The sequence below is a fragment of the Epargyreus clarus genome, unplaced genomic scaffold, assembly GCF_041222505.1.
Source record: "Epargyreus clarus isolate Ecla_fem2 unplaced genomic scaffold, WU_Ecla_fem_2.2 ptg000033l, whole genome shotgun sequence".
NCBI classification, from domain to species: Eukaryota; Metazoa; Arthropoda; class Insecta; order Lepidoptera; family Hesperiidae; genus Epargyreus; species Epargyreus clarus.
This window is the reverse complement of record NW_027332238.1, coordinates 3,007,584-3,032,931: the sequence shown is the minus strand read 5'-3', so window position 1 is coordinate 3,032,931 and position 25,348 is coordinate 3,007,584. Positions and strand designations below refer to the sequence as shown.

Here is a 25,348-nt window from a genome sequence, read left to right as displayed (position 1 = left end):
AAATATTTGAAATAATTATTTATTTATTATTTAAATTACATAGTATTAGTTATTTATTCGTAAATTTTCTTTAAAAATGTTTTTATTTGTCAAGAATTCAAAAAAGGAACTTACTAATAAGCCGTTTGTGGCTTCATTCAATTTCAAGGCAGCAAAGTATCTTTACTAATCTATGCTTAGGGGTATGAAAAACAGATAGCAGCCAATTCTCAGACCTACTGAATATGCATATAAAATTTGTTGAAAATTAGTAAAGCCGTTTCAGAGGAAGTAACTAACAAATTTTATATATTAGATTATAAAAATATTTTTTAAGAATCATTTACGAAAGATATTTAACATTTCATCACATATTATTTTCTTTTTTAATTTCCATTCGTAAACCAATGCACAAAAAGAGACTCATCCCAAAATAAATAAAAACTTGTAAAACATAGGTAGTTCTTTTTTCTAAAATAGAGAAGTAGGTAGAAAATGAACATGTAGTCCACCTGATGGTAAGTGGTCTGTGCTGCCGTGGTGCTACCCATGGATGTTTTAATCAGTCTCTGATAGAATTTGATCCCTACCTCAGCCACACACTTACTATAGATCCTTAAGGTACAAAACTCTTTGATTCAAATAAATAGATTGACTTAGCGATTAACCGCCGTAAAGTCAACTTACCCTGATGATGCTCCGTTTTGGAGCGAAACACGTGTTGGTGGTGGTATGTATGGTGGTGTATATTTTTAATTTTTGCATCTGCACGCATCCTTTGAGGGAGGGACGGTGGTACATACTGCATGGTTTATAATATATACCATCATACATATTTGTAGCGGATTGTTGCAAAGTAGTTTTAATCTTAACTTAATAGCATGGATTTCTGCAAAGTAACGCCTAATACAATTAACTATCAAATAAATAGGTACCACCCTGAAAGTTTCCCGTCCCTTAAATTTAATAAAAGAAATATTGTTTTCTTCAGAAGTTTTATTCCATATGATCAGTCCTAAAATTAACGTTAATCGCTAAATACTAAGTTATACCTAAATATTTATTAAAAATAAAACAAAGACTTTATTCACCTTAATTTAATTATAAAGTATACAGATTCACCATTTTCCACTTGGTAATCACGATAACCTCGACTGAGTACTCTCATATATTTAGTAAAGAGAGGCTACATAACCATTGTCGCAGTTAAGTGGAATATTACTTCTTTTTATTCTGTGGTCGCGCGTTCCCGCCACCGCGCGCTAGCGGCGCCGGTCGGCCTCTGTTTCCGAACGCGCCCCGGCTTCCTCCACGACCGCTTCGCATATTCTGTCCCCCTCTACCTTTAGACACCTCGCTTCTCCCCCGAGCTTTTACCTGAGTCTCTTCTTTAACCATATCGATGACTTCGTCTGGGATTCTAAGATATTTGATCGTACTACCACGGATATAACACTCCGGCATCCGCCAAAACTTATCTCCGTCTCGCGATGTGCAAATAACTTCGCGTAGATTTATGTTCATCCAATTATCGCAGCTTACAAGATGCCCGTTGTATGTTTCGCCGTTTTTCAACTCCACCAACATTGGATGGTTTTGCGCAGTTCGTAATAATGATAATGGAAGCATTTTTGTAAACTTTTACTCCTAAAAACTGTTTTTAAACAAATAAATGAGGTTAGAAGAATTATTTATTTACTTGCTTTCAGTTCAGAGTGACATTGACATTGACAATTGATATTAATGACCGGACTGACAAAATATTGATATAGGTATTGGTTACATGAAGATTTATTCGATGTTAAATATTATATCTATGTTATTTACAATTATAATTACTAAATATAGGAAATTTTAAGTAATAAAATAAACTTTAAACTATAAACTAAAAAAGGACTTATTTACAAAATATACAAGAAAATTATAAATAAAATAAGCCATCTAAAATTTCCGTGTGAGGCATGGTTCCCAAAACGCTGGCGGCGTTTCCTTGCTGCACGGCCAGACTTAATCTTTGTGCAAAATAGCCGCCAGCTTTTTGGTCACCGGAAGCAGTGACAAGTTTGGTCGACATATCTGACATGAATTTTTTCATGTCAGATGACCATGGACCCATTGTCTCTAAAGCAAGCGCCGCAAACAAGTAATTGTCTAATAAATTACTATATTTACGACGCTTGAGAGTCTGGGCATGGTCGGCTGCAGCCCCCGCTTTCACTGAAGTATTAGCTAGGTGTGAGGGGGCTAAAGTATCAATTGGGGTATTGGTTGAATTAAGATACAGCCAGTAATTAAATCGTTGGATTCGTAAATTAAAAATAGCTAAAGAAAAGCACTTGAAAGTTATATGAAAGTGTTAATAAATAAAGGGTAAAAAAAATGTAAGTAGGGAAGTACATCCCCATTTGATCTCCATCTTGCTTTACTTCAATCATGAAGTTATAGGTAAATATGGAGAACACACTTCGAATACCTACTTGAAGCAAAACCTATGTATCACCATCTCGCTCTCTGTGGGCAGACCCTCTCTGTCTAAGTAGGGTAACCTTTATTTATTTTGGCACATAGGGCCAATGTTGCCACATTACCGAATCCTTAAGAAATGGGATTATAATTCGTTGAATTGCCAACCCAGATATGCATACGTGACCTACGATTTTGGGATTTTCAATTGAACTAATCATAGTCCAAGTATTTATTTAAAGGTAAATTATTTGACAGTGTTTAACTTCTGGTTAGGCTAGTGTGGTGACTAATTCTAAGAATTTTCTAGGAGATTTAAAAAAGAAGATAGCAATACTATAGTCCACACTAGAAAGAGAGGTCGGCCCACAGAAAGCGGGATGGAGATACGTAGGTATTTGCCTCAAGATTTTGTTCTAAGTCTGGCCTCCATATTTACCTATAACTTCATGACTTCAATACGCGATAAGATAATCACTATAACAAATTATCTGTGCACATGATTTAAAAATTGTCTATTACTATTTAACAATCTGTGGCTAACTGTCAATATCTGTCATCGAAGTTTCAGTTTATGTCCAGTCCATGTCTGTCATTTTAATTTCGAAGACGAATTTCTTTAAGTTTTTCCAGAATTTACTTGAAGATAACAGTAAAAAAGTTCAGAAACCTTACACCTAACTTTCACAATTTCTTGCTGAATGCGAGTAAGTACATATAAACTTCGATTCAGGTATACACTCTTTAAATATAAGAAAAAATACTATATAAATTCTTAACCGGTTCCATACATAGTAGGTAGGAACCGCGTGTTTTTTGCTAATTAGGTCTTATTTGCGGTCTATATCAATGGCTGAGGTCGTTGACCCAACCACGATGGGAGGAACAACGGGTAATATGGAGCTATTTATGTAAAAATGCAATTTTGATTCACTAAAGACGGCCGGTCGGTGTGTTTACATACTTAAGTTAATATCGGACAGATACAATGTTTATACACGTGGTCCATCCTTTATATTGCGTGCTATCGGCTTAATACCCTCTGGTTCGACTGCAGCACCACCGCCACACCTATTTCTGTTATAACAGCAGTGTAGCGCTGCTGTGTTCTGGTTTGAAGTGTGGTAAGAGAGACATACTTTTCCGAGGCGTTCCAGCTTAGTCCTTAGGGGTTGTGGCGCATCTATGGCCGATCTCAGGCAGGAATATCTAAACCTATCTGGGATTGATTAGAGGTGTCCATGGGCTGCAGTAGCTACTTACCATCAGGTGGACTGCATGCTCGTCTACTACTCCCATATTATAAAAAAAAAATACTTTTCCGAGAGGTTCCAGCTTAGTCCTCAGAGGTAGCAGCATTTCTGCGGCCGACCTCAGGTAGGAATGTAATATTATCTGGGGTTGATCACAGATAAATAAATAATAAAATAAATAAACACTTTCTACACTCTCAGCCCCACACTAGGATTCCCTGTGTCGTGGGTGTCATGGACACACACATAGACAAATACACAAACACCCAGACCCCGAAACAAATCTAAATTCATCATTTTAGATATCTTTCGGGCCGTGGATCGAACCCGGGACCCTTTGCGCGTCAGACCGGTATGGTGGCCGCTCCGCCACACGGGTTGTCCATGCAGTAGCATCTTAACATGGAGTAGATTGTGGCATGTCTGCTACTCCTACATTATATAACTTATATTTTCAGGTATAACTTGTATTTTCAGGTATAGATCGACAATGCCACAAGCACGAAGAAAGACACCGTTTAGCGGAAAGGCCAAGAAACAGCAGCTACAAGCTAAGAAACAAAACAAAACTCTTCTCCTTTCAAGTAAGAAATTTTATTATTAGAAAAAACTGTAATGTAATTTAACCATTAACAGGAAAAATTAACTTACTACACTCATAGCCCCTTATTAGGATTCCCTGTGTGGGTGCCATGGACACACACATAGACAAATACACAAACACCCAGACCCAGAACAGATATGTAAATGTACATTTAGATGTATGTCAGGCCGGGGATCAAACTAGGAACTGTATGCATGTCACATTGATATTGTGATCACTCCGCCACATGGATTGTCAAACATAGGTACAGTCATGAGCGTCATTAGCAATATTATAAATAAAAATAAAAATAAATTAATTAATTTTGTGCCCCTGTCAAGATTTGAATTTTAAACCCCTGGCAAGATTTGAATTTTGTACCCCTGGCAAGATTTGAATTTTGTACCCCTGACATATTTTGAATTTTGTACCCCTGACATATTTTGAATTTTGTACCCCCTGACATATTTTGAATTTTGTACCCCTGACATATTTTGAATTTTGTACCCCTGACATAATTTGAATTCTGTACCCCTGACAAGATTTGAATTTTGTACCCCTGGCAAGATTAGAATTTTAAACCCCTGACAAGATTTGAATTTCGTACCCGTGACTAGGTATGAATTTTGTACCCTGGCAAGATTTGAATTTAGTACCCCTGCCAAGATTTGAATTTTAAACCCCTGACAAGATTTGAATTTCGTACCCGTGACTAGGTTTGAATTTTGTACCCTGGCAAGATTTGAATTTAGTACCCCTGCCAAGATTTGAATTTTAAACCCCTGACAAGATTTGAATTTCGTACCCGTGACTAGGTTTGAATTTTGTACCCTGGCAAGATTTGAATTTAGTACCCCTGCCAAGATTTGAATTTTGGACCCCTGACAAGATTTGAATTTTAAACCCCTGACAAGATTTGAATTTTGTAACCCTGGCTAGGTTTAAATTTTGTATCCCTGGCTAGGTTTAAATTTTGTATCCCTGGCTGGGTTAAAATTTTGTACCCCTGGCAATATTTGAATTTTGTACCCCTGGCAAGATTTGAATTTTGTACCCCTAACAAGATTTGAATTTTAAACCCCTGACAAGATTTTAATTTTGTACCCCTGGCAAGATTTGAATTTTAAACCCCTGACAAGATTTGAATTTTGTACCCCTGGCAAGATTTGAATTTTGTACCCCTAACAAGATTTGAATTTTAAACCCCTGACAAGATTTTAATTTTGTACCCCTGGCAAGATTTGAATTTTAAACCCCTGACAAGATTTGAATTTAGTACCCCTGCCAAGATTTGAATTTTGGACCCCTGACAAGATTTGAATTTTGTACTCCTGGCAAGATTTGAATTTTGTACCCCTAACAAGATTTGAATTTTAAACCCCTGACAAGATTTGAATTTTGTACCCCTGGCAAGATTTGAATTTTGTACCCCTGGCAAGATTTGAATTTTGTACCCCTAACAAGATTTGAATTTTAAACCCCTGACAAGATTTGAATTTTGTACCCCTGGCAAGATTTGAATTTTGTACCCCTGGCAAGATTTGAATTTCGTACCCCTAACAAGATTTGAATTTTAAACCCCTGACAAGATTTTAATTTTGTACCCCTGGCAAGATTTGAATTTTGTACCCCTAACAAGATTTGAATTTTAAACCCCTGACAAGATTTGAATTTTGTACCCCTGGCAAGATTTGAATTTTGTACCCCTGGCAAGATTTGAATTTCGTACCCCTAACAAGATTTGAATTTTAAACCCCTGACAAGATTTTAATTTTGTACCCCTGGCAAGATTTGAATTTTGTACCCCTAACAAGATTTGAATTTTAAACCCCTGACAAGATTTTAATTTTGTACCCCTGGCAAGATTTGAATTTTAAACCCCTGACAAGATTTTAATTTTGTGCCCCTGTCAAGATTTGAATTTTAAACCCCTGACAAGATTTGAATTTTAAACCCCTGACAAGATTTGAATTTTGTACCCCTGGCAAGATTTGAATTTTAAACCCCTGACAAGATTTTAATTTTGTGCCCCTGTCAAGATTTGAATTTTAAACCCCTGACAAGATTTTAATTTTGTGCCCCTGTCAAGATTTGAATTTTAAACCCCTGACAAGATTTGAATTTTAAACCCCTGACAAGATTTTAATTTTGTACCCCTGGCAAGATTTGAATTTTGTACCCCTAACAAGATTTGAATTTTAAACCCCTGACAAGATTTTAATTTTGTACCCCTGGCAAGATTTGAATTTTAAACCCCTGACAAGATTTTAATTTTGTGCCCCTGTCAAGATTTGAATTTTAAACCCCTGACAAGATTTGAATTTTAAACCCCTGACAAGATTTTAATTTTGTACCCCTGGCAAGATTTGAATTTTAAACCCCTGACAAGATTTTAATTTTGTGCCCCTGTCAAGATTTGAATTTTAAACCCCTGACAAGATTTTAATTTTGTGCCCCTGTCAAGATTTGAATTTTAAACCCCTGACAAGATTTGAATTTTGTACCCCTGGCAAGATTTGAATTTTAAACCCCTGACAAGATTTTAATTTTGTGCCCCTGTCAAGATTTGAATTTTAAACCCCTGACAAGATTTGAATTTTGTACCCCTGGCAAGATTTGAATTTTGTACCCCTGACATATTTTGAATTTTGTGCCCCTGGTAAAAGTGTAAGTTTGAGAAAACCCAAGACTTTTCACACAGGAAACTATCCTAATCAATTATTTTAATTTAAATACTATGTTCTTGCAAATAAATGATTTGATTCAATTATTTTAAAACCACACAAGTAATAATTAATTTTTAATACATATAGAACTTAAAATAAAAGATTTGATTGTGTACAGGATTCGAACTTGGAACTTCTAAATTGAACCTCATTTCTATTCTCGCGGCTGATAAATGCATCTTAACGTTCACAGCACCAGGGGGCACCACCTCGTACGATGTGGTGTCAGTCAACTACCAGCCTGGTCGGTCCAGAGGGCGTGGTGAGGGAAACCGGTACGCCCTGAAGTTCTACCGGGAGACAGATGAGGAGCTGAAGATGAAGAAGGAGGAGGCTTTGTGAGTGTTCAAACATTTTGTTATACTTTTATCTACTTTTTAGAGGCGTTCGAGCTTAGTCCTTAGGAGTAGTGATGCATCTGTGGCCGACCTCAGGTAGGAATAACTAATCCTAACTGGGGTTGATCACAGATGACCATACGGCAGTAGCTACACTTCATGCTCGTCTGCTTCTCCTATATTAAAAAACACTTAGAAGGTGGTAGTTATATACTCTATGGTTTGATTCCAAAGGCACCACCGTCACACCCATTTCTGTTATATCAGTGTTAAGCGATGCTGTGTTCTGGTTTGAAGGGTGTGATAAGGGCAAACTTGTATAAGGCGTTCCAAACCCTCAAAGGTGGTAACGCTTCTGTGGGCTACCTCAGGTAGGACTTTAATCTTATCTTGGATTGATCAGAAATGTCCACTTTCAGATGGATTGTATTTACAACCTACAATATAGTTAACATTGTCATGTTAGTTCAATAGATTTTATTAGAACTAAGATTATTGTTGACAGAAAGTCTCTCAACCCAGTATCGGAGAGGGATATGGAGGTGGACCCTTCAGACTTCTTCCCCGAGGAGATATCGTTCCCCAAACGTCCTCCGTGGAACTTCGACATGACTCCGGCACAGTTAGACGCTCAAGAGCAGAGGTATTTCAAGGTGAGAAGGAATATTAATACTTTTTAACAAAAAAGTAGGTTTCTCAATTTGACCGTAGGTATATGACCATAACTTCTTCCTTTATGAACCGATTTTTTTGTGGTGGAAGAAAGATTTTTTTTAATCAATCCATCACTGTCCCACTGCTTGGCACGGGTCTCCTCTCAGAATGAGAACGATTAGGTCATAGTCCACCGCGCTGGACAAGTGCGTATTAGTCCGAAGAAGCAGTCCACCTGATGGTAAGTCAGTGATGTATTAACCAACACCATATAGACAACCCCCCAGTAAACAGCGGGGTTGGTATAATTTTAATGTTGTCTCATTATATTATAATACTAGCTGTGCCCCGCGGTTTTACCCGCGTTAACAAGTAATTCTAACGCAGGTGAAACCGCGGGGCACAGCTAGTTCTAAAATATAAGTAGCCTAAGTTACTCCTTATTACATTAGCTGTCTGCCAATAAAAGTCCCGTCAAAATCGGTGCAGCCATTTCAGGGAATAGCCAGAACAGAACAGAATAGCCGGAACAGATGGGTTGGTGATGATGATGAAGGCTTCTTTGGTACTTCAATATTTTTCTGTGACTTGTACCCAAATGATTCCAGGAGTATGTAGACCGTCTGCAAGCATCACCTCATTGGAAGGACATGTCCTACTTCGAGCTGAACCTGGAGACCTGGAGGCAGCTCTGGAGGGTGCTGGAGATGTGTGATATCCTCCTGCTGATTGTGGATGTCAGATTCGCTGTAAGTAGCCTCTGGTGTGACTCTAGCACCACTGTCACATCTGTTTCTGTGATAACAGTGTAGCGCTGCTGTGTTCTGGTTTGATGTGGATGGAGATATATATTTTTCTGAGGTGTTCCAGCTTAGTCCTCAGGGCAGTAATATAGGGCCTCACATAGGAATCCAAAATTATCTGGGGTTGATTATGGATATCCATGGGTCACAGTAGCCACTTACCATCAGGTGGACCGCATGTCTGTTTGCCACTTAAATATTATAAAAATTATAGTTTAAAGAACTGAAAACCATGCTCAAATTCAACAAGGAAAATCGTTAATCCTGACGATCCTGATGAGGAGAATGGGACAAAATTATTAAAATCTTGTATTGTCATCAGTTCTTGATAATTGTACAAAATTTTAAATTATTCTGACCGTTCAAAGTGGGTGAAAATTTAGTTCAAAGATTCCGTTACATACATACATACAGGTCAAGCTAATGCAGATGTGGTATAAAATATGAGAGGTGTTCGAATTCTATCCTAAAATTAAACTTAATAATAGGCTAAGAGTGAGTTGAACTTGCACATGAAGGGTTCAGTACCACCAAAATTTTTTTTTTTTTTATTTTTAGTATTTGTTACCATAGCAGCCATAGAAGTGAATGTATTGTGAAAAATTAATCTATCTATTAATCAATCTATTAGTAAATCTATCTATTACAGTTCAATAGATAAAGCTAAAAACGTCGAAAAATGTTGGTTTCTTGTATGGGGAGGGTCCTCATTTATTATCAACTTCTTTTTATTTTTAGGGTTTGCGTACAGATCACTAAATAACTTTAGCAAAGGGAGATCACTGTGTGTTCAGTGATCATGTCCGGACAGCAGTAGTGCTCCGAACTTGTATATATGCAAGATGTTTAGAAATCTTCGATAGCATGATTCAGAATACTCGTGGCGCCATCTCTCGAGCAGGAAGTCATCATCAAACTATTTCTACCTAATAACAGCAGTGTTAGGCGCTGCTGTGTTCCGGTTTGAAGGGTGTGGTAAGGGAGACATACTTTTCCGAGGCGTTCCAGCTTAGTCCTCAGGGGTAGCGGCGCATCTGTGGCCGACCTCAGGTAGGAATATCTAATCCTATCTGGGGTTGATTACAGATGTCCATGGGCGGCAGTAGCCACTTACCATCAGGTGGACTGCATGCTCGTCTGATACTCTTATATTATAAAAATATATATATATATATATATATATATTTAAATTTGACTTCCAGGGCATGATGTTTCCCCCCTCCCTATACGACTACGTAGTGAACCAGCAGGGCAAGAGCATGATCCTAGTGCTGAACAAGATAGACCTGGTACCAGCGTCCGTGGTGGCCGGGTGGCAGCAGTACCTCAGTGCGCGGTGCCCGGGGCTGAAGGTGGTCTACTTCACCTCCTGCCCGGGGTATAACCTCGCTGGTGGTACCAGTGATAAGGCTGGTAAGTTTACACATAAATTACCATATTATGTTGGTGCTACTTTGATACTAAAAAAATCACCGTGTTCCGAGGAACTATTTGACCTGGTGCCTACGTCACCATTCCTCCATCGCACCACTCGCCGAAGGATGAAGTTCCATCCACACCAACTGGACCCGTGGCGGTCCTCGACGGGTCGGTTTGCACGGACGTTCTTGCCGCGAACGTGCAAGATGTTGAATGAACTTCCTCCTGAGTTATTCCCAGAGCGCTATGACATGGGGCTCTTCAAAAAAGGTGCAAAAAGAGCTCTCCTTCAGCCAGTGATGCATTGCCGACTCCTCTGGTGTTGCAAATGTCCATAGGCGACGTTGACTACTTTCTATCAGGTAGCACGTCCGCTTTATCGTTAGGCTCAAATATAAAAAAAAAAAAAAATAGGTTACACTTCGGGAGTGCCCGCAGACGTGAAAACTTTCGAAACCTAACCTGAGTAATAAAAAAAAATATTATCACATACAGTGTAAACTCCATGTAACGTCACTCGATTTAACGACAAACTCTCTAAAGCGTCGAAAACAATTGGCTTAGTTGGTTTAGCTTGTATTCCATACAATGATACACTCTAGCATATATGTACATAGTATTACACCCACTCTCAATAACGACCACAATTGAGTAATAAAAAGTACCTTTTAAGTTGCTAAAATTAGTAAAAACTGCGCACCTGTGTACGTTCTTTTGTCGCTTTATTATCCTAGCCCGCAATAAACTCGACTGTCGGCAAGATGCATACGAAACTTTCTAAGAAATTCGCAAAATTAATGGAAAATTACTTCCTTTGTCACCAAGATGCCTCAATATCAGAAGATATGAATAAAATAATTAAAAAAATACAACAAAATTACTGGTGCAGCAAAAGACGTCAGAAAAAATTGCAGACTACACGCAATAGCGTTCAAATAAGATTATTTTTTATCTACATAACTACTAACACTAGACTGAAATAAACTTTTTCTTTTTCTAATTCTGATTTTTTTCTCTCCATTTAACGACCACTCTCTATAACGCCATACAATGCACAGTCCCTTCAGTGCCGTTATATAGAGTTTACACTGTATGTGGTTGATTACAGATGTCCATACAGCAGTAGCTTACCATCAGGTGGACTGCATGCTCGTCTGCTACTCCTATATTATAAAAACTAATTTAGTTTGTGATTTAATTTTAGTAGAAATAAAAGATTATTATTATTATTGTAAACAAGTTTATCCGCGAATTTAACCGTTATAGCAAATGAATTTATAATACGCAAATAACTTTGAAAAATTTGAGGAACCTGGGGCTTGAACCTCGAAGCCCTTGATCGAGAGGCAGAGTTTCGACCACTAGGCTGCACAAACTTTGGTTGTTTACAAATATATTCAACAGATGGCGTTGTCTGTATCCTGAAACACGCTAACGATGTTACGTTACTGATACTATAAGTACTGCTCACAACTCATCAGAAGTCACTTCACAGCACAACACTACATTGTAGTGCACTATTTTGCAGCGCTACTTATTTTTGAAAAGGCACTCTTTCTAGTGTCCTTAAATTTTAATTAATAATCTCACAATGTATATTGTGGATGATCGGTCCGGGTTATGTTGGATCCTCTCACACGTATCGTATTGTCGACATACACACGGCCGTTGTTAATACTCAATCTATCCAATGTTTTGCCTGCTGAAGATATACACACGCCCGGTGTTAATACTCAATCTATCCAATGTTTTGCCTGCTGAAGATATACACACGCCCGGTGTTAATACTGCCTACTGAAGTTAATATTCAATCTATCCAATGTTTTGCCTACTGAAGTCAATATTCAATCTATCCAATGTTTGCCTACTGAAGCCTACTGAAGATAAGTTACATTTGCGATTTGTTCATGAATACTAGATAATGTTAAATTTCGATCTCTGGTAAGTAAGAACTGCAAGGATTGAATAATAATAACGGGGGACAGTGGATCGATCCGCTGCATCAAGCTTTTACAGAAAAAGTAACTATTTATGACGCACTTTTAAGTAACAAAAAATATGAAGAAAGCAAAAGTTATTATTCAACTTCAGTCAAATATTTTTTTGTATAATAAAAAATTAAAAAAAAAACAATCAAAATTCTTATAAATATCAAAATTATTGTAATTTATAATATAAAATAATAATAATTTAAAATTACAATTTAAAATATGAATTTTGAAAAACGTTTTATCACAGCTTTCCTTCAGCTATATTGTAAGTTATAATTATTTTCTAGTACGTACATAATTTTGAAAAAAGTCAGGGACCTGGGGTTTGAACCTCGGATCCCTCGATGGAGAGGCATAGTTTCGACCACTAGGCTGCACAAACTTTGGTTGTTTGCAAATATATTCAACAGATGTCGTTGTCTGTATCCTGAAACACGCTAACGATGTTACGTTACCGATACTATAAGTACCGCTCACAACTCATCAGAAGTCACTTAACAGAACAACACTTCACTGCAGTGCACTATTCTGCAGTGCTACCTATTTTTGAAAAGGCACTCTTTCTAGTGTCCTTAAATTTTTATTTATAATCTCACAATGTATATTGTGGATGATCGGTCTGGGTTATGTTGGATCGTATCAGGCGTATCGTGTTGTTGAATACATACACACGGCCGTTGTTAATACTCAATCTATCCATTGTTTTGCCTACTGAAGATATACACACGGCTGTTGTTAATACTCAATCTATCCAATGTGTTGCCTACTGAAGATATACACACGCCCATTGTTAATACTCAATCTATCCAATGTTTTGCCTACTGAAGATATACACACGCCCGGTGTTAATACTCAATCTATCCAATGTTTTGCCTACTGAAGTTAATATTCAATCTATCCAATGTTTTGCCTACTGAAGTTAATATTCAATGTATCCAATGTTTGGCTACTGAAGATATACACACGCCCGTTGTTAATACTCAATCTATCCAATGTTTTGCCTTCTGAAGATATGCACACGCCCATTGTTAATACTCAATCTATCCAATGATTTGCCTACTGAAGATATACACACGCCCGTTGTTAATACTCAATCTATCCAATGTTTTGCCTACTGAAGATATGCACACGCCCGGTGTTAATACTCAATCTATCCAATGTTTTGCCTACTGAAGTTAATATTCAATCTATCCAATGTTTTGCCTACTGAAGTCAATATTCAATCTATCCAATGTTTGCCTACTGAAGCCTACTGAAGATACATTACATTTGCGATTTGTTCATGAATACTAGACAATGTTAAATTTCGATATCTGGTAAGTAATAACTGCAAGGATTGAATATTAATAACGGGGGACAGTGGATCGATCCGGTGCATCAAGCTTTTACAGAAAAAGTAACTATTTATGACGCACTTTTAAGTAACAAAAAATATGAAGAAAGCAAAAGTTATTATTCAACTTCAGTCAAATATTTTTTTGTATAATCAAAAATTAAAAAAAAAACAATCAAAATTCTTATAAATATCAAAATTATTGTAATTTATAATATAAAATTATTATAATTTAAAATATGAAAAAATAATTTGGAAAAACGTTTTATCACAGCTTTCCTTCAGCTATATTGTAAGTTATAATTATTTTCTAGTACGTACATAATTTTGAAAAAACTCGGGGACCTGGGGTTTGAACCTCGGATCCCTCGATCGAGAGGCAGAGTTTCTACCTCTAGGCTGCACAAACTTTGGTTGTTTGCAAATATATTCAACAGATGTCGTTGTCTGTATCCTGAAACACGCTAACGATGTTACGTTACCGATACTATAAGTACCGCTCACAACTCATCAGAAGTCACTTAACAGAACAACACTTCACTGCAGTGCACTATTCTGCAGTGCTACCTATTTTTGAAAAGGCACTCTTTCTAGTGTCCTTAAATTTTAATTTATAATTTCACAATGTGTATTGTGGATGATCGGTCCGGGTTATGTCGGATCGTATCAGACGTATCGTATTGTCGAATACATACACACGGCCGTTGTTAATACTCAATCTATCCAATGTTTGCCTATTGAAGTTAATATTCAATCTATCCAATGTTTTGCCTACTGAAGATATACACACGCCCGTTGTTAATACTCAATCTATCCAATGTTTGCCTATTGAAGAGATACACACGCCCGTTGTTAATACTCAATCTATCCAATGTTTTGCCTACTGAAGTTAATATTCAATCTATCCAATGTTTTGCCTACTGAAGTTAATATTCAATCTATCCAATGTTTGGCCTACTGAAGTCAATATTCAATCTATCCAATGTTTGCCTACTGAAGCCTACTGAAGATACGTTACATTTGCGATTTGTTCATGAATACTAGACAATGTCAAATTTCGATATCTGGTAGGTTAGAACTGGAAGGGTTGAATATTAATAACGGGGGACAGTGGATCGATCCGGAGCTTTTACAGAAAAAGTAACTATTTATGACGCACTTTTAAGTAACAAAAAAATATGAAGAAAGCAAAAGTTATTATTCAACTTCAGTCAAATATTTTTTTGTATAATAAAAAATTTAAAAAAAAACAATCAAAATTCTTATAAATATCAAAATTATTGTAATTTATAATATAAAATTATTATAATTTAAAATATGAAAAAATAATTTGGAAAAACGTTTTATCACAGCTTTCCTTCAGCTATATTGTAATTTATAATTATTTTCTAGTACGTACATAATTTTGAAAAAACTCAAGGACGTGGGGTTTGAACCTCGGATCCCTCGATCGAGAGGCAGAGTTTCTACCTCTAGGCTGCACAAACTTTGGTTGTTTACAAATATATTCAACAGATGTCGTTGTCTGTATCCTGAAACACGCTAACGATGTTACGTTACCGATACTATAAGTACCGCTCACAACTCATCAGAAGTCACTTAACAGAACAACACTTCACTGCAGTGCACTATTCTGCAGTGCTACCTATTTTTGAAAAGGCACTCTTTCTAGTGTCCTTAAATTTTTATTTATAATCTCACAATGTATATTGTGGATGATCGGTCTGGGTTATGTTGGATCGTATCAGGCGTATCGTGTTGTTGAATACATACACACGGCCGTTGTTAATACTCAATCTATCCATTGTTTTGCCTACTGAAGATATACACACGGCTGTTGTTAATACTCAATCTATCCAATGTGTTGCCTACTGAAGATATACACACGCCCGGTGTTAATACTCAATCTATCCAATGTTTTGCCTACTGAAGATATACACACGCCCGTTGTTAATACTCAATCTATCCAATGTTTTGTCTACTGAAGATATACACACGCCCGGTGTTAATACTCAATCTATCCAATGTTTTGCCTACTGAAGTCAATATTCAATCTATCCAATGTTTGCCTACTGAAGCCTACTGAAGATACGTTACATTTGCGATTTGTTCATGAATACTAGACAATGTTAAATTTCGATCTCTGGTAAGTAAGAACTGCAAGGATTGAATAATAATAACGGGGGACAGTGGATCGATCCGCTGCATCAAGCTTTTACAGAAAAAGTAACTATTTATGACGCACTTTTAAGTAACAAAAAATATGAAGAAAGCAAAAGTTATTATTCAACTTCAGTCAAATATTTTTTTGTATAATAAAAAATTTAAAAAAAAACAATCAAAATTCTTATAAATATCAAAATTATTGTAATTTATAATATAAAATAATAATAATTTAAAATTACAATTTAAAATATGAATTTTGAAAAACGTTTTATCACAGCTTTCCTTCAGCTATATTGTAAGTTATAATTATTTTCTAGTACGTACATAATTTTGAAAAAAGTCAGGGACCTGGGGTTTGAACCTCGGATCCCTCGATGGAGAGGCATAGTTTCGACCACTAGGCTGCACAAACTTTGGTTGTTTGCAAATATATTCAACAGATGTCGTTGTCTGTATCCTGAAACACGCTAACGATGTTACGTTACTGATACTATAAGTTCCACTCACAACTCATCAGAAGTCACTTCACAGCACAACACTTCATTGTAGTGCACTATTTCGCAGCGCTACCTATTTTTGAAAAGGCACTCTTTCTAGTGTCCTTAAATTTTAATTAATAATCTCACAATGTATATTGTGGATGATCGGTCCGGGTTATGTTGGATCCTGTCACACGTATCGTATTGTCGACATACACACGGCCGTTGTTAATACTCAATCTATCCAATGTTTTGCCTGCTGAAGATATACACACGCCCGGTGTTAATACTCAATCTATCCAATGTTTTGATTACTGAAGTTAATACTCAATCTATCCAATGTCTTGCCTACTAAAGATATGCACACGCCCGGTGTTAATACTCAATCTATCCAACGTGTTGCCTACTGAAGATATACACACGCCCATTGTTAATACTCAATCTATCCAATGTTTTGATTACTGAAGTTAATACTCAATCTATCCAATGTCTTGCCTACTGAAGATATGCACACGCCCGGTGTTAATACTCAATCTATCCAATGTTTTGATTACTGAAGTTAATACTCAATCTATTCAATGTTTTGCCTACTGAAGATATGCACACGCCCGGTGTTAATACTCAATCTATCCAATGTTTTGCCTACTAAAGTTAATACTCAATCTATCCATTGTTTTGCCTACTGAAGATATGCACACGCCCGATGTTAATACTCAATCTATCCAATGTTTTGCCTACTGAAGATATGCACACGCCCGGTGTTAATACTCAATCTATCCAATGTTTGCCTACTGAAGTTAATACGCAATCTATCCAATGTTTTGCCTACTGAAGATATGCACACGCCCGTTGTTAATACTCAATCTATCCAATGTTTTGCCTACTGAAATTAATACTCAATCTATCCATTGTTTTGCCTACTGAAGATATGCACACGCCCGTTGTTAATACTCAATCTATCCAATGTCTTGCCTACTGAAGATATGCACACGCCCGGTGTTAATACTCAATCTATCCAACGTGTTGCCTACTGAAGATATACACACGCCCATTGTTAATACTCAATCTATCCAATGTTTTGATTACTGAAGTTAATACTCAATCTATCCAATGTCTTGCCTACTGAAGATATGCACACGCCCGGTGTTAATACTCAATCTATCCAATGTTTTGATTACTGAAGTTAATACTCAATCTATCCAATGTTTTGCCTACTAAAGTTAATACTCAATCTATCCAATGTTTTGCCTACTGAAGATATGCACACGCCCGGTGTTAATACTCAATCTATCCAATGTTTTGCCTACTGAAGTTAATACTCAATCTATCCAATGTTTTGCCTACTGAAGTTAATACTCAATCTATCCATTGTTTTGCCTACTGAAGTGAATACTCAATCTATCCAATGTTTTGCCTACTGAAGATATGCACACGCCCGGTGTTAATACTCAATCTATCCAATGTTTTGCCTACTGAAGATATGCACACGCCCGTTGTTAATACTCAATCTATCCAATGTTTTGCCTACTGAAATTAATACTCAATCTATCCATTGTTTTGCCAACTGAAGATATACACACGCCCGTTGTTAATACTCAATCTATCCAATGTTTTGCCTACTGAAGCCTACTGAAGATACGTTACATTTGCGATTTGTTCATGAATGTTAGACAATGTCAAATTTCGATCTTTGGTTTCGTAAAGGTAAGAACTGGAAGGATTGAATATTAATAACGGGGGACAGTGGATCGATCCGATGCATCAGGCTTTTACAGAAAAAGTACTATTTATGACGCACTTTTAAGTAACAAAAAATATGAAGAAAGCAAAGGTTATTTTCCACTTCAGTCAAATTATTGTTTATTTAATTTAAAATTAAAAAAGAATATCAAAATTATTATAATTTATAATATAAAATATAATAATTTAAAATAACAATTTAAAATATGAAGCAATAATTTGGAAATCTTGGATTTATCGCAGCTTTCCTTCAGCTATATTGTAATATAATTAAATAATTATATTATGTACGTACAAAATTATGTACGTAGTAGTAAATACTAGTACGTACATAATTTTGAAAAATCTGAGGAACCTGAGGTTGGAACCTCGAAGCCCTTGATCGAGAGGCAGAGTTTCTACCTCTAGGCTGCTCAAACTTTGGTTGCTTACAAATATATTCAACAGATGTCGTTGTCTGTATCCTGAAACACGCTAACGTTGTTACGTTACTGATACTATAAGTTCCAATTGTTATAAATGATATATACAATCCAAAATAACTGAATTTCTCAAATTTTTGAAAAGGCACTCTTTGTAGTGTCCTTAAATTATTTAAACCTAAATTCTTATTTATAATTTTACAATAATAATGTAGTACAGTTGTCGCCAAACTGCAAGTCCGCTCTGAAGTTGTTGCGAGCAGTCATACAATTTGCTATGGCGACGCGATTCATTTTTATATTCAGAGCGGACTAGCAGTTTTACACGGACTATAATAGGGTACCGTTTTAACCCTTTGACTACGGGTCCCTACAAAACAGGTGAAACTGTCATAGAACTTTTCAAAAATACTAAACATAACAATAATGTAAAGGATTTTTGAAATAAATCTTTGTCACTTTTCCTTCATCGTTATAGTGACAATTATTTTTGATACGCACATAATTTAAAAAAATAGGAGGTGCCTAGGGTTTGAACCTCGAATCCCTCGATGGAGAGGCAGAGTTTCCACCACTAGGCTGCACAAACTTTGGTTGTTTACGAATATATTCAACAGATGTCGTTGTCTGTATCCTGAAACACGCTAACGATGTTACGTTACTGATACTACAAGTACCACCCACAACTCCGAAGTTGTTACATATATTATTTCTGCTTCTATTTTTGAAAAGGCACTCTTTCTAGTGTCCTTAAAATTTAATTTATTATTCACAATTTATATTGGGAATGGTCGGTCAGAGCAGAGGTGGCGTAAGCCTCTAGCGGTCAACGAAAGAAAGTCGCCGGAATGAACCCATCGGTGAAATACGTATTTGTCGGCGAATAAATCTATGTGGCATTTGTAATTTTGTATTTTTTTCTATAATATAGAAGTAGCAGACGAGCATGCAGTCCACCTGATGGTAAGTGGCTACTGCCGCCCATGGACATTTGTAATCAACCCCAGATAGGATTAGATATTCCTACCTGAGGTCGGCCACAGATGCGCCGCTACCCCTGAGGACTAAGCTGGAACGCCTCGAAAAAGTCTGTCTCCCTTACCACACCCTTCAAACCGGAACACAGCAGCGCCTAACACTGCTGTTATTAGGCAGAAATAGGTGTGGCGGTGGTGCCGCCGGAGTCGAACCACAAAGGGTTCTACCACCTTCAACCTTTCAGACTTGGGGCCTCCGTTCCACTTCCCACCGCGGGCCCCCGACATCAGTCGCCACTGTTTACATTGTGTTGTGGCAGAGGGCCTCGCAAAATGTATTTTGTCCACATAATATTAGGTCTTACATCTGCCATCGTTCGGGTTATTTTTGGATCAAATACATAAGATACACACCCGTTATTAATATTCAATCTATCCTATTTGTTGTCTACTAATGATCGACATAGGACAATTTGTTTATGATATGTCGAATTTCGGTCTTTGGTAGGTAGAAATTGCATGGTTTGAATATTAATAACGGGGGACAGTGGATCAATCCGGTTCATCAAGTTTTTACAGAAAAAATATAACTATTTATGACGCAATTTTAATTAACAAATTAAATTATGAACAAAGCATAGATTATTTTCAATTTAAATGATTTTTTATATAATTTAAAATTATAATATAATAATAATAAAAAATAACTGTATAAATATAATAAAAATGATAATGCTTTAAAATTGTAAAGAAATAATTTAGAAATTCGTTTTATCAGAGTTTTTCTTCATCTTTATATATGTAGTTAGTTATAATTAATTTCTAATACGCACATAATTTTGAAAAATCTGAGGAACCTGGGGTTTGATCCTCGAATCCCTCGATGGAGAGGCGGAGTTTCTACCACTAGGCCGCTGAAGTTGTAGTTGTTTACAAATATATTCAACAGATGTCGTTGTGTGTATCCTGAAACACGCTAACGATGTTACGTTACTGATACTATAAGTTCCACTCACAACCCAGATGTAGTTGTATAAGAGTTTTTCTTCTTCTTCTATTTTTGGAAAGGCACTATTTCTAGTGTCCTTAAGATTTAATTTATAATTTCACAACGTATCTTGTGGATGGTCGGTCCGGGTTATTTTCGATCTTAACAGACGTTATTAATAACCAATCTATCCACGGTTTTGCCTACTAAAGATATACTTTCGTACAAGGCATTTTCAAATTACGATCTTCGTTCAAAATTGTCAGATTGAATATTAATAACGGGGGACAGTGGATCAATCTGGTGCATTATGTTTTTACAGAAAAAATGGTCAAGTGCGAATCGTACCCAAAGGGTAAAAACGGGTTACTGAGCCTCCGCTGTCTGTCCGTCTGTCACACGGCTCTATCTCAGAAGGTAGAGCCCTGTGTAGGTCCATAGATTAGTAAAGATTACTCACTCCTAACAAGAAAATGTAACCAGTTTTGACAATTGAAATTGTCACTGTCATCTATTTTCGTGTTTGATAAATATTAAAAAAATGTAGTTTTTAGAGCATTTACGAATGAAACGGTATTTCTCCGTACTTTTACTTAGATTTCGCGTTCCGCGTAAATTACACCATGACAGCCATTAAATGGCTGACAGAATTGTCAGCCGTTTAAGCCATTTAATGGCGTCCTTCAATTACAAGGCGGTGAGATATCTATACTTGTCTATGACTTGGTCAATTATTATTTTCAAAAAAAAAAATTTTTCATTTGAAAAACATTTGTGCCCTGTTGTCCCTAGGGCTCCAAGTACGCAGACGTAAGGGCAGACAGCGGATGTGTGCGGAGGGCGCCACCAAGATCCTGGAGGCCTGCAAGGACCTGGTGGCCGGGGCGGTGGACCTCGGCTCCTGGGAGACCAAGATCAGGGAGGAGACCAACGTGGAGTTTGATGATGATGAGCAGGCTGAAGTGGGTGAGTGGAGTTGCCTTCATAGGTTGAAGTTGTAAACATACTGGTTTGATGTGGAGGTTCCAGGTTCGATCCTTGGTCAAGCACCTGGTACCACAGGTGAGATTAGTTTAGATTTTTTGGATTTTACTGAAGTTTCGAATTTGTCCGAAGTTTCGGACGAACTTTCCGATCTGTCCGAAGTTTCGGACGAAGTTTCCGATCTGTCCGAAGTTTTGGACGAACTTTCCGATCTGTCCGAAGTTTCGGACAAACTTTCAAATCAAGCCGAAAGTCACTGTTCGATGCAACGACCTGGACTCTGTAGTTCGATCTTTATATGATCGTTCGATCTCTTATAGCCCCCATACCAACCTACCTATTTTTTTAAATCCACAGGCGAAACAATCCTCGAGAAACCAGACACGTCGTTCTACACGCACGAGCGTTACAAGAACGGTGTATTGACCATCGGCTGTGTGGGGCAACCGAACGTGGGCAAGTCGTCGCTGATGAACGCGGTGATGGGCCGCAAGGTGGTCTCCGTGTCGCGCACGCCGGGGCACACGAAGCACTTCCAGACTATATATCTGACGCCACAGGTGAGGTTTGCTGAGATTTTTTGGGTTTGTCCGAAGTTTTGGCCGCAAAATTCGGACGAATTTCCGGATTTGACCGAAGTTTCGGACGAATTTACGAATTTGTCCGAAGTTTCGGATGTCGCCGAAGTTTCGGACGAATTTACGGATCTGGCCGAAGTTTCGGCCGAAAAATCGAATGAACATTCGGATTTATCCGATGTTACGGACGAAAGTTCGGATCAAGTTTCGGATTCACCCAATAGTTATTTAACACTTCCGATGTAATAACATCACGTTACAGCAGGTATATAGAATTCGTCCGAATTTTCAATCTGTCTGAATTTTCGAAAATTCGGATCTGCCCGAAGTTTCGGACGAAAATTCGGATTCTATATACCTGTAGAGTTCTGTAAAAAAAGTTCACGGGATTTGAAGCTTGGACCCTCACTCAAATTCCATACCAACTAAACCTCACATTCTATATAGATATAACTTTGTCCTTAGGTTCGTCTGTGCGACTGTCCCGGTCTGGTCTTCCCGTCGAAGGTTCCCAGGTCTATCCAGATCCTGATGGGTTCCTACCCCATCGCGCAGTTGCGGGAACCGTATACTACCATCAGGTATTATTCTGTATATCTAGGTATGTGGATAGGCTGAAAACTAACTTGGCACATGAAGCGTTCCGGAATACTAATTGCCATTGTAAAAAAAAAAAAAATTTTTAAAAGATGTGTGTTATGAAGTTTCTTTCGCCGCTTCTTCTCCATAACGAAACACCTTGTGAAGTGGTGGTAGTTGTATTCACATTCAAAAAGTGTTCTGTAAAGAACCTATTTTGAATAAAAAATGATTTGATTTGATTACTAAATGGTGTGTCGAGATGTGTACGAATAACTAGAAACTAATATGGGAAATGACATATTCCGGAGGACTAAATAAATGTATGTATTGAGATATCTCGAACAGTTGAGAATTACTATTAACTAAGTTGGGATATGAACTGTTCTGAGGACTAAATGGTGCCGATAGATGTGTACGAAAAACTGAAAACTAAGTAGGGACATGAGGCGTTCTGGACTACTTAGTGGGGACGAGAAGTGTTCTCAAAGATTTTGTTGAAACCTGTGGTATTTCAAATAACTTAAATCGAATAGCGGTGGAATCCTCTGTGGTTCGACTCCGGCACCACCGCCACACCTATTTCTGTTATAACAGCAGTGTAGCGCTGCTGTGTTCTGGTTTGAAGTGTGTGGTAAGGGAGACATACTTTTCCGAGGCGTTCGAACTTAGTTTTTAAGGTAGCAACGCATCTGTGGCCTATCTCAGGTAGGAATCTAATCCTATCTGGGGCTTCCCATCAGGTGGACTGCATGCTCGTCCGCCTCCCCTATAGAAAGAAGTCAGTCCTCTTAAAACCCTCCTGTTTTGACCCTCAGGTACTTAGCAGAGAGGCTGGACCTCCCGAAACTCCTGCGCATCGACCATCCGGAGAACGATGACACGTGGTCCCCGAGGGACATCTGCGACGGCTGGGCGAAGAAGCGAGGCTACATCACCGCCAAGGCTGCCAGGTGAGGCTCTGGGGGTGTTCGAGTGCGCCCCTGTAAGTGTTGCTAGGCGAGTTCTGGGTCTAAGTGTTTTTGTGCTACTCACTTTGTGTGTGTGTGTGTGTATGTGTGTGTGTGTGTGTGTGTATGTGTGTGTGTGTGTGTGTGTGTGTGCTGCTGGGTAAACTCTGGGTCTGGGCTGCCTTTGTGCGTCTCACTTTATATTTATTTCACTTTTTTATTATTTAATTTTTTTATTCCTTTTCGGTCGTTGCAACACATATTACAGTAAAAATTGAATGTACATTTTTTTATTATCCTTTTGTAGATGATTTGTTTTATTTTTTTTCTCTTTTGTTTTATGTAATTTTTTTTTGTCTTTCCGTTATATTTCTTTTGTGTTGCAATTTATCCGAATAATAATGTTTCTTTCTTTCTTTCTTTGTGTGTGTGTGAGTTAGGGAGTATATGGGTGCGTGCGCGCGCGTGTGTTTCTGTGCGCCTATACGTGTTGCTAGGCGACCTTTGGGTCTGGGTGTTTTGTGTGTCTTTGTATGTGTGCGTGTGCGCCTATACCTGTTGCTAGGTAAGTCTGGGTGTTTTTGTGCGCTTAACTTTGTGTGTGTTTGTTTGTGTCCTGTGTAAGTTGTGGGTCTGGGTGTTTTTCTGTGTCTCACTCGTTTCTCATGATGCATTTATTTAACGGCTGCTATAATAACAAATACCAAAAATAAAAAATAAACAAATAATCGGTAATGCGTACCTCTTCGAATGACTTGTACTTTGCAAATAATTAAATCGTTAAAAATATAACTTAGGAAACCATTTCGATTACAGATTGGACACATACAGAGCGGCTAATAGCATTTTGAGAATGGCACTCGACGGAAAGATATGTTTGTGGCTGCGACCGCCCAAGTTCACTGAAGAAAGAGGTATGTACCGCTATCACGCCTATTTGGGTTTAAAGAATCTTTATTTTCTCATAAGACATACATGGTCACTTAAAATGAGAAAACTTAAACTGTTTACATAATAATAAAGCTGTGTCCGGGAGTCGTGAGTATTATATAGTGTCTGTGTGTGTGTGTGCATGCGTGTCTATTAAATTGTATGTGCGTAATATATATAATGTAATCTAATGTTATTGTTTTAGAAGTTTCTTAAATGTATCAAAAGATTTAGTGTTTGTTATGTATTCAGGCAAATCATTATATATTTTAGCTTCCTCAAATTTTATGTTACTTTTACCATATCCTGTTTCTGTTATAACAGCTGCGTAAAGAACCCTCTGCGGTTCGACTCCGGCACCACCGCGACACCTATTTCTGTTATAACAGCAGTGTAGCGCTGCTGTGTTCCGGTTTGAAGGCTGTGGTAAGGGAGACATACTTATTCAAGGTGTCCAGCTTAATCCTAGCGGATCCGCAGTTACTTTTATATTATGAGAATAGTATACGAGCATGCAGTCCACCTGATGTTAAGTGACTACTGCCGCCCATGGACATCTGTGATCAATCCTGGATAGAGTCCTACCTGGGCTCGGCTACAGATGCGTCACTAGCTCTGAGGACTAAGCTGAAACGCCTCGGAAAAAGTATGTCTCCCTAACCACACCCTTCAAATCACAACACAGCAGCGCTTAACACTGCTGTTATAACAGAAATAGGTGTGGCGGTGGTGCCAAAATTGAGTTCTACCACTTTGATTATAGATTGTTCAATATTAAAAAAATGATATACATTGTTCATTACAGAAAAATATGAAACATGTCCCGAAATAAAGTACATAAAGTGGGTCCAAGCGTTAACAAGCGACGCGGGGGAGAGCGGGGACATCGGGTCACAGTCGGGGTCCAATAGCGAGGACGAGGAGCAGAGCGACGGGGACAGCGGGGACAGTGAGGACAACACCGCTGTGTGCAATAAGTTCGCGGCGTTACTACAGGAGGAGTAATTGTGTCA

General features: G+C 37.7%; 2 protein-coding genes across 2 annotated transcripts; one reads left to right on the top strand and one right to left on the bottom strand.

Moving 5' to 3' along the window:
- Positions 1-1,061: 1,061 nt before the first annotated feature.
- On the bottom strand, positions 1,062-1,704 carry LOC140755583 (U6 snRNA-associated Sm-like protein LSm4). Its single transcript, XM_073090865.1, has one exon. It carries the CDS (start codon positions 1,606-1,608, stop codon positions 1,198-1,200), a length of 411 nt encoding a protein of 136 aa, XP_072946966.1. The 5' UTR covers positions 1,609-1,704; the 3' UTR covers positions 1,062-1,197.
- Positions 1,705-2,991: 1,287 nt separating this feature from the next.
- Ns4 (Nucleostemin 4) lies at positions 2,992-25,348 on the top strand. Its single transcript, XM_073090978.1, has 12 exons — positions 2,992-3,149; positions 4,154-4,279; positions 7,198-7,342; positions 7,848-7,995; positions 8,605-8,745; positions 10,002-10,212; positions 21,107-21,280; positions 21,656-21,858; positions 22,342-22,457; positions 23,274-23,408; positions 24,222-24,319; positions 25,141-25,348. The coding sequence occupies exons 2-12, from the start codon at positions 4,186-4,188 to the stop codon at positions 25,338-25,340; spliced, it is 1,665 nt and encodes a 554-aa protein (XP_072947079.1). The 5' UTR covers positions 2,992-3,149; positions 4,154-4,185; the 3' UTR covers positions 25,341-25,348.

Excerpts from the sequence above, each read along its gene's own strand:
- LOC140755583 (XM_073090865.1), bottom strand. The coding sequence starts at position 1,608 with ATGCTTCCATTATCATTATTACGAACTGCGCAAAACCATCCAATGTTG.
- Ns4 (XM_073090978.1), top strand. The coding sequence starts at position 4,186 with ATGCCACAAGCACGAAGAAAGACACCGTTTAGCGGAAAGGCCAAGAAA. Across the intron at positions 7,996-8,604 it reads AAGAGCAGAGGTATTTCAAG|GAGTATGTAGACCGTCTGCA; the intron begins GTGAGAAGGAAT and ends AAATGATTCCAG. Across the intron at positions 23,409-24,221 it reads ATCACCGCCAAGGCTGCCAG|ATTGGACACATACAGAGCGG; the intron begins GTGAGGCTCTGG and ends TTTCGATTACAG.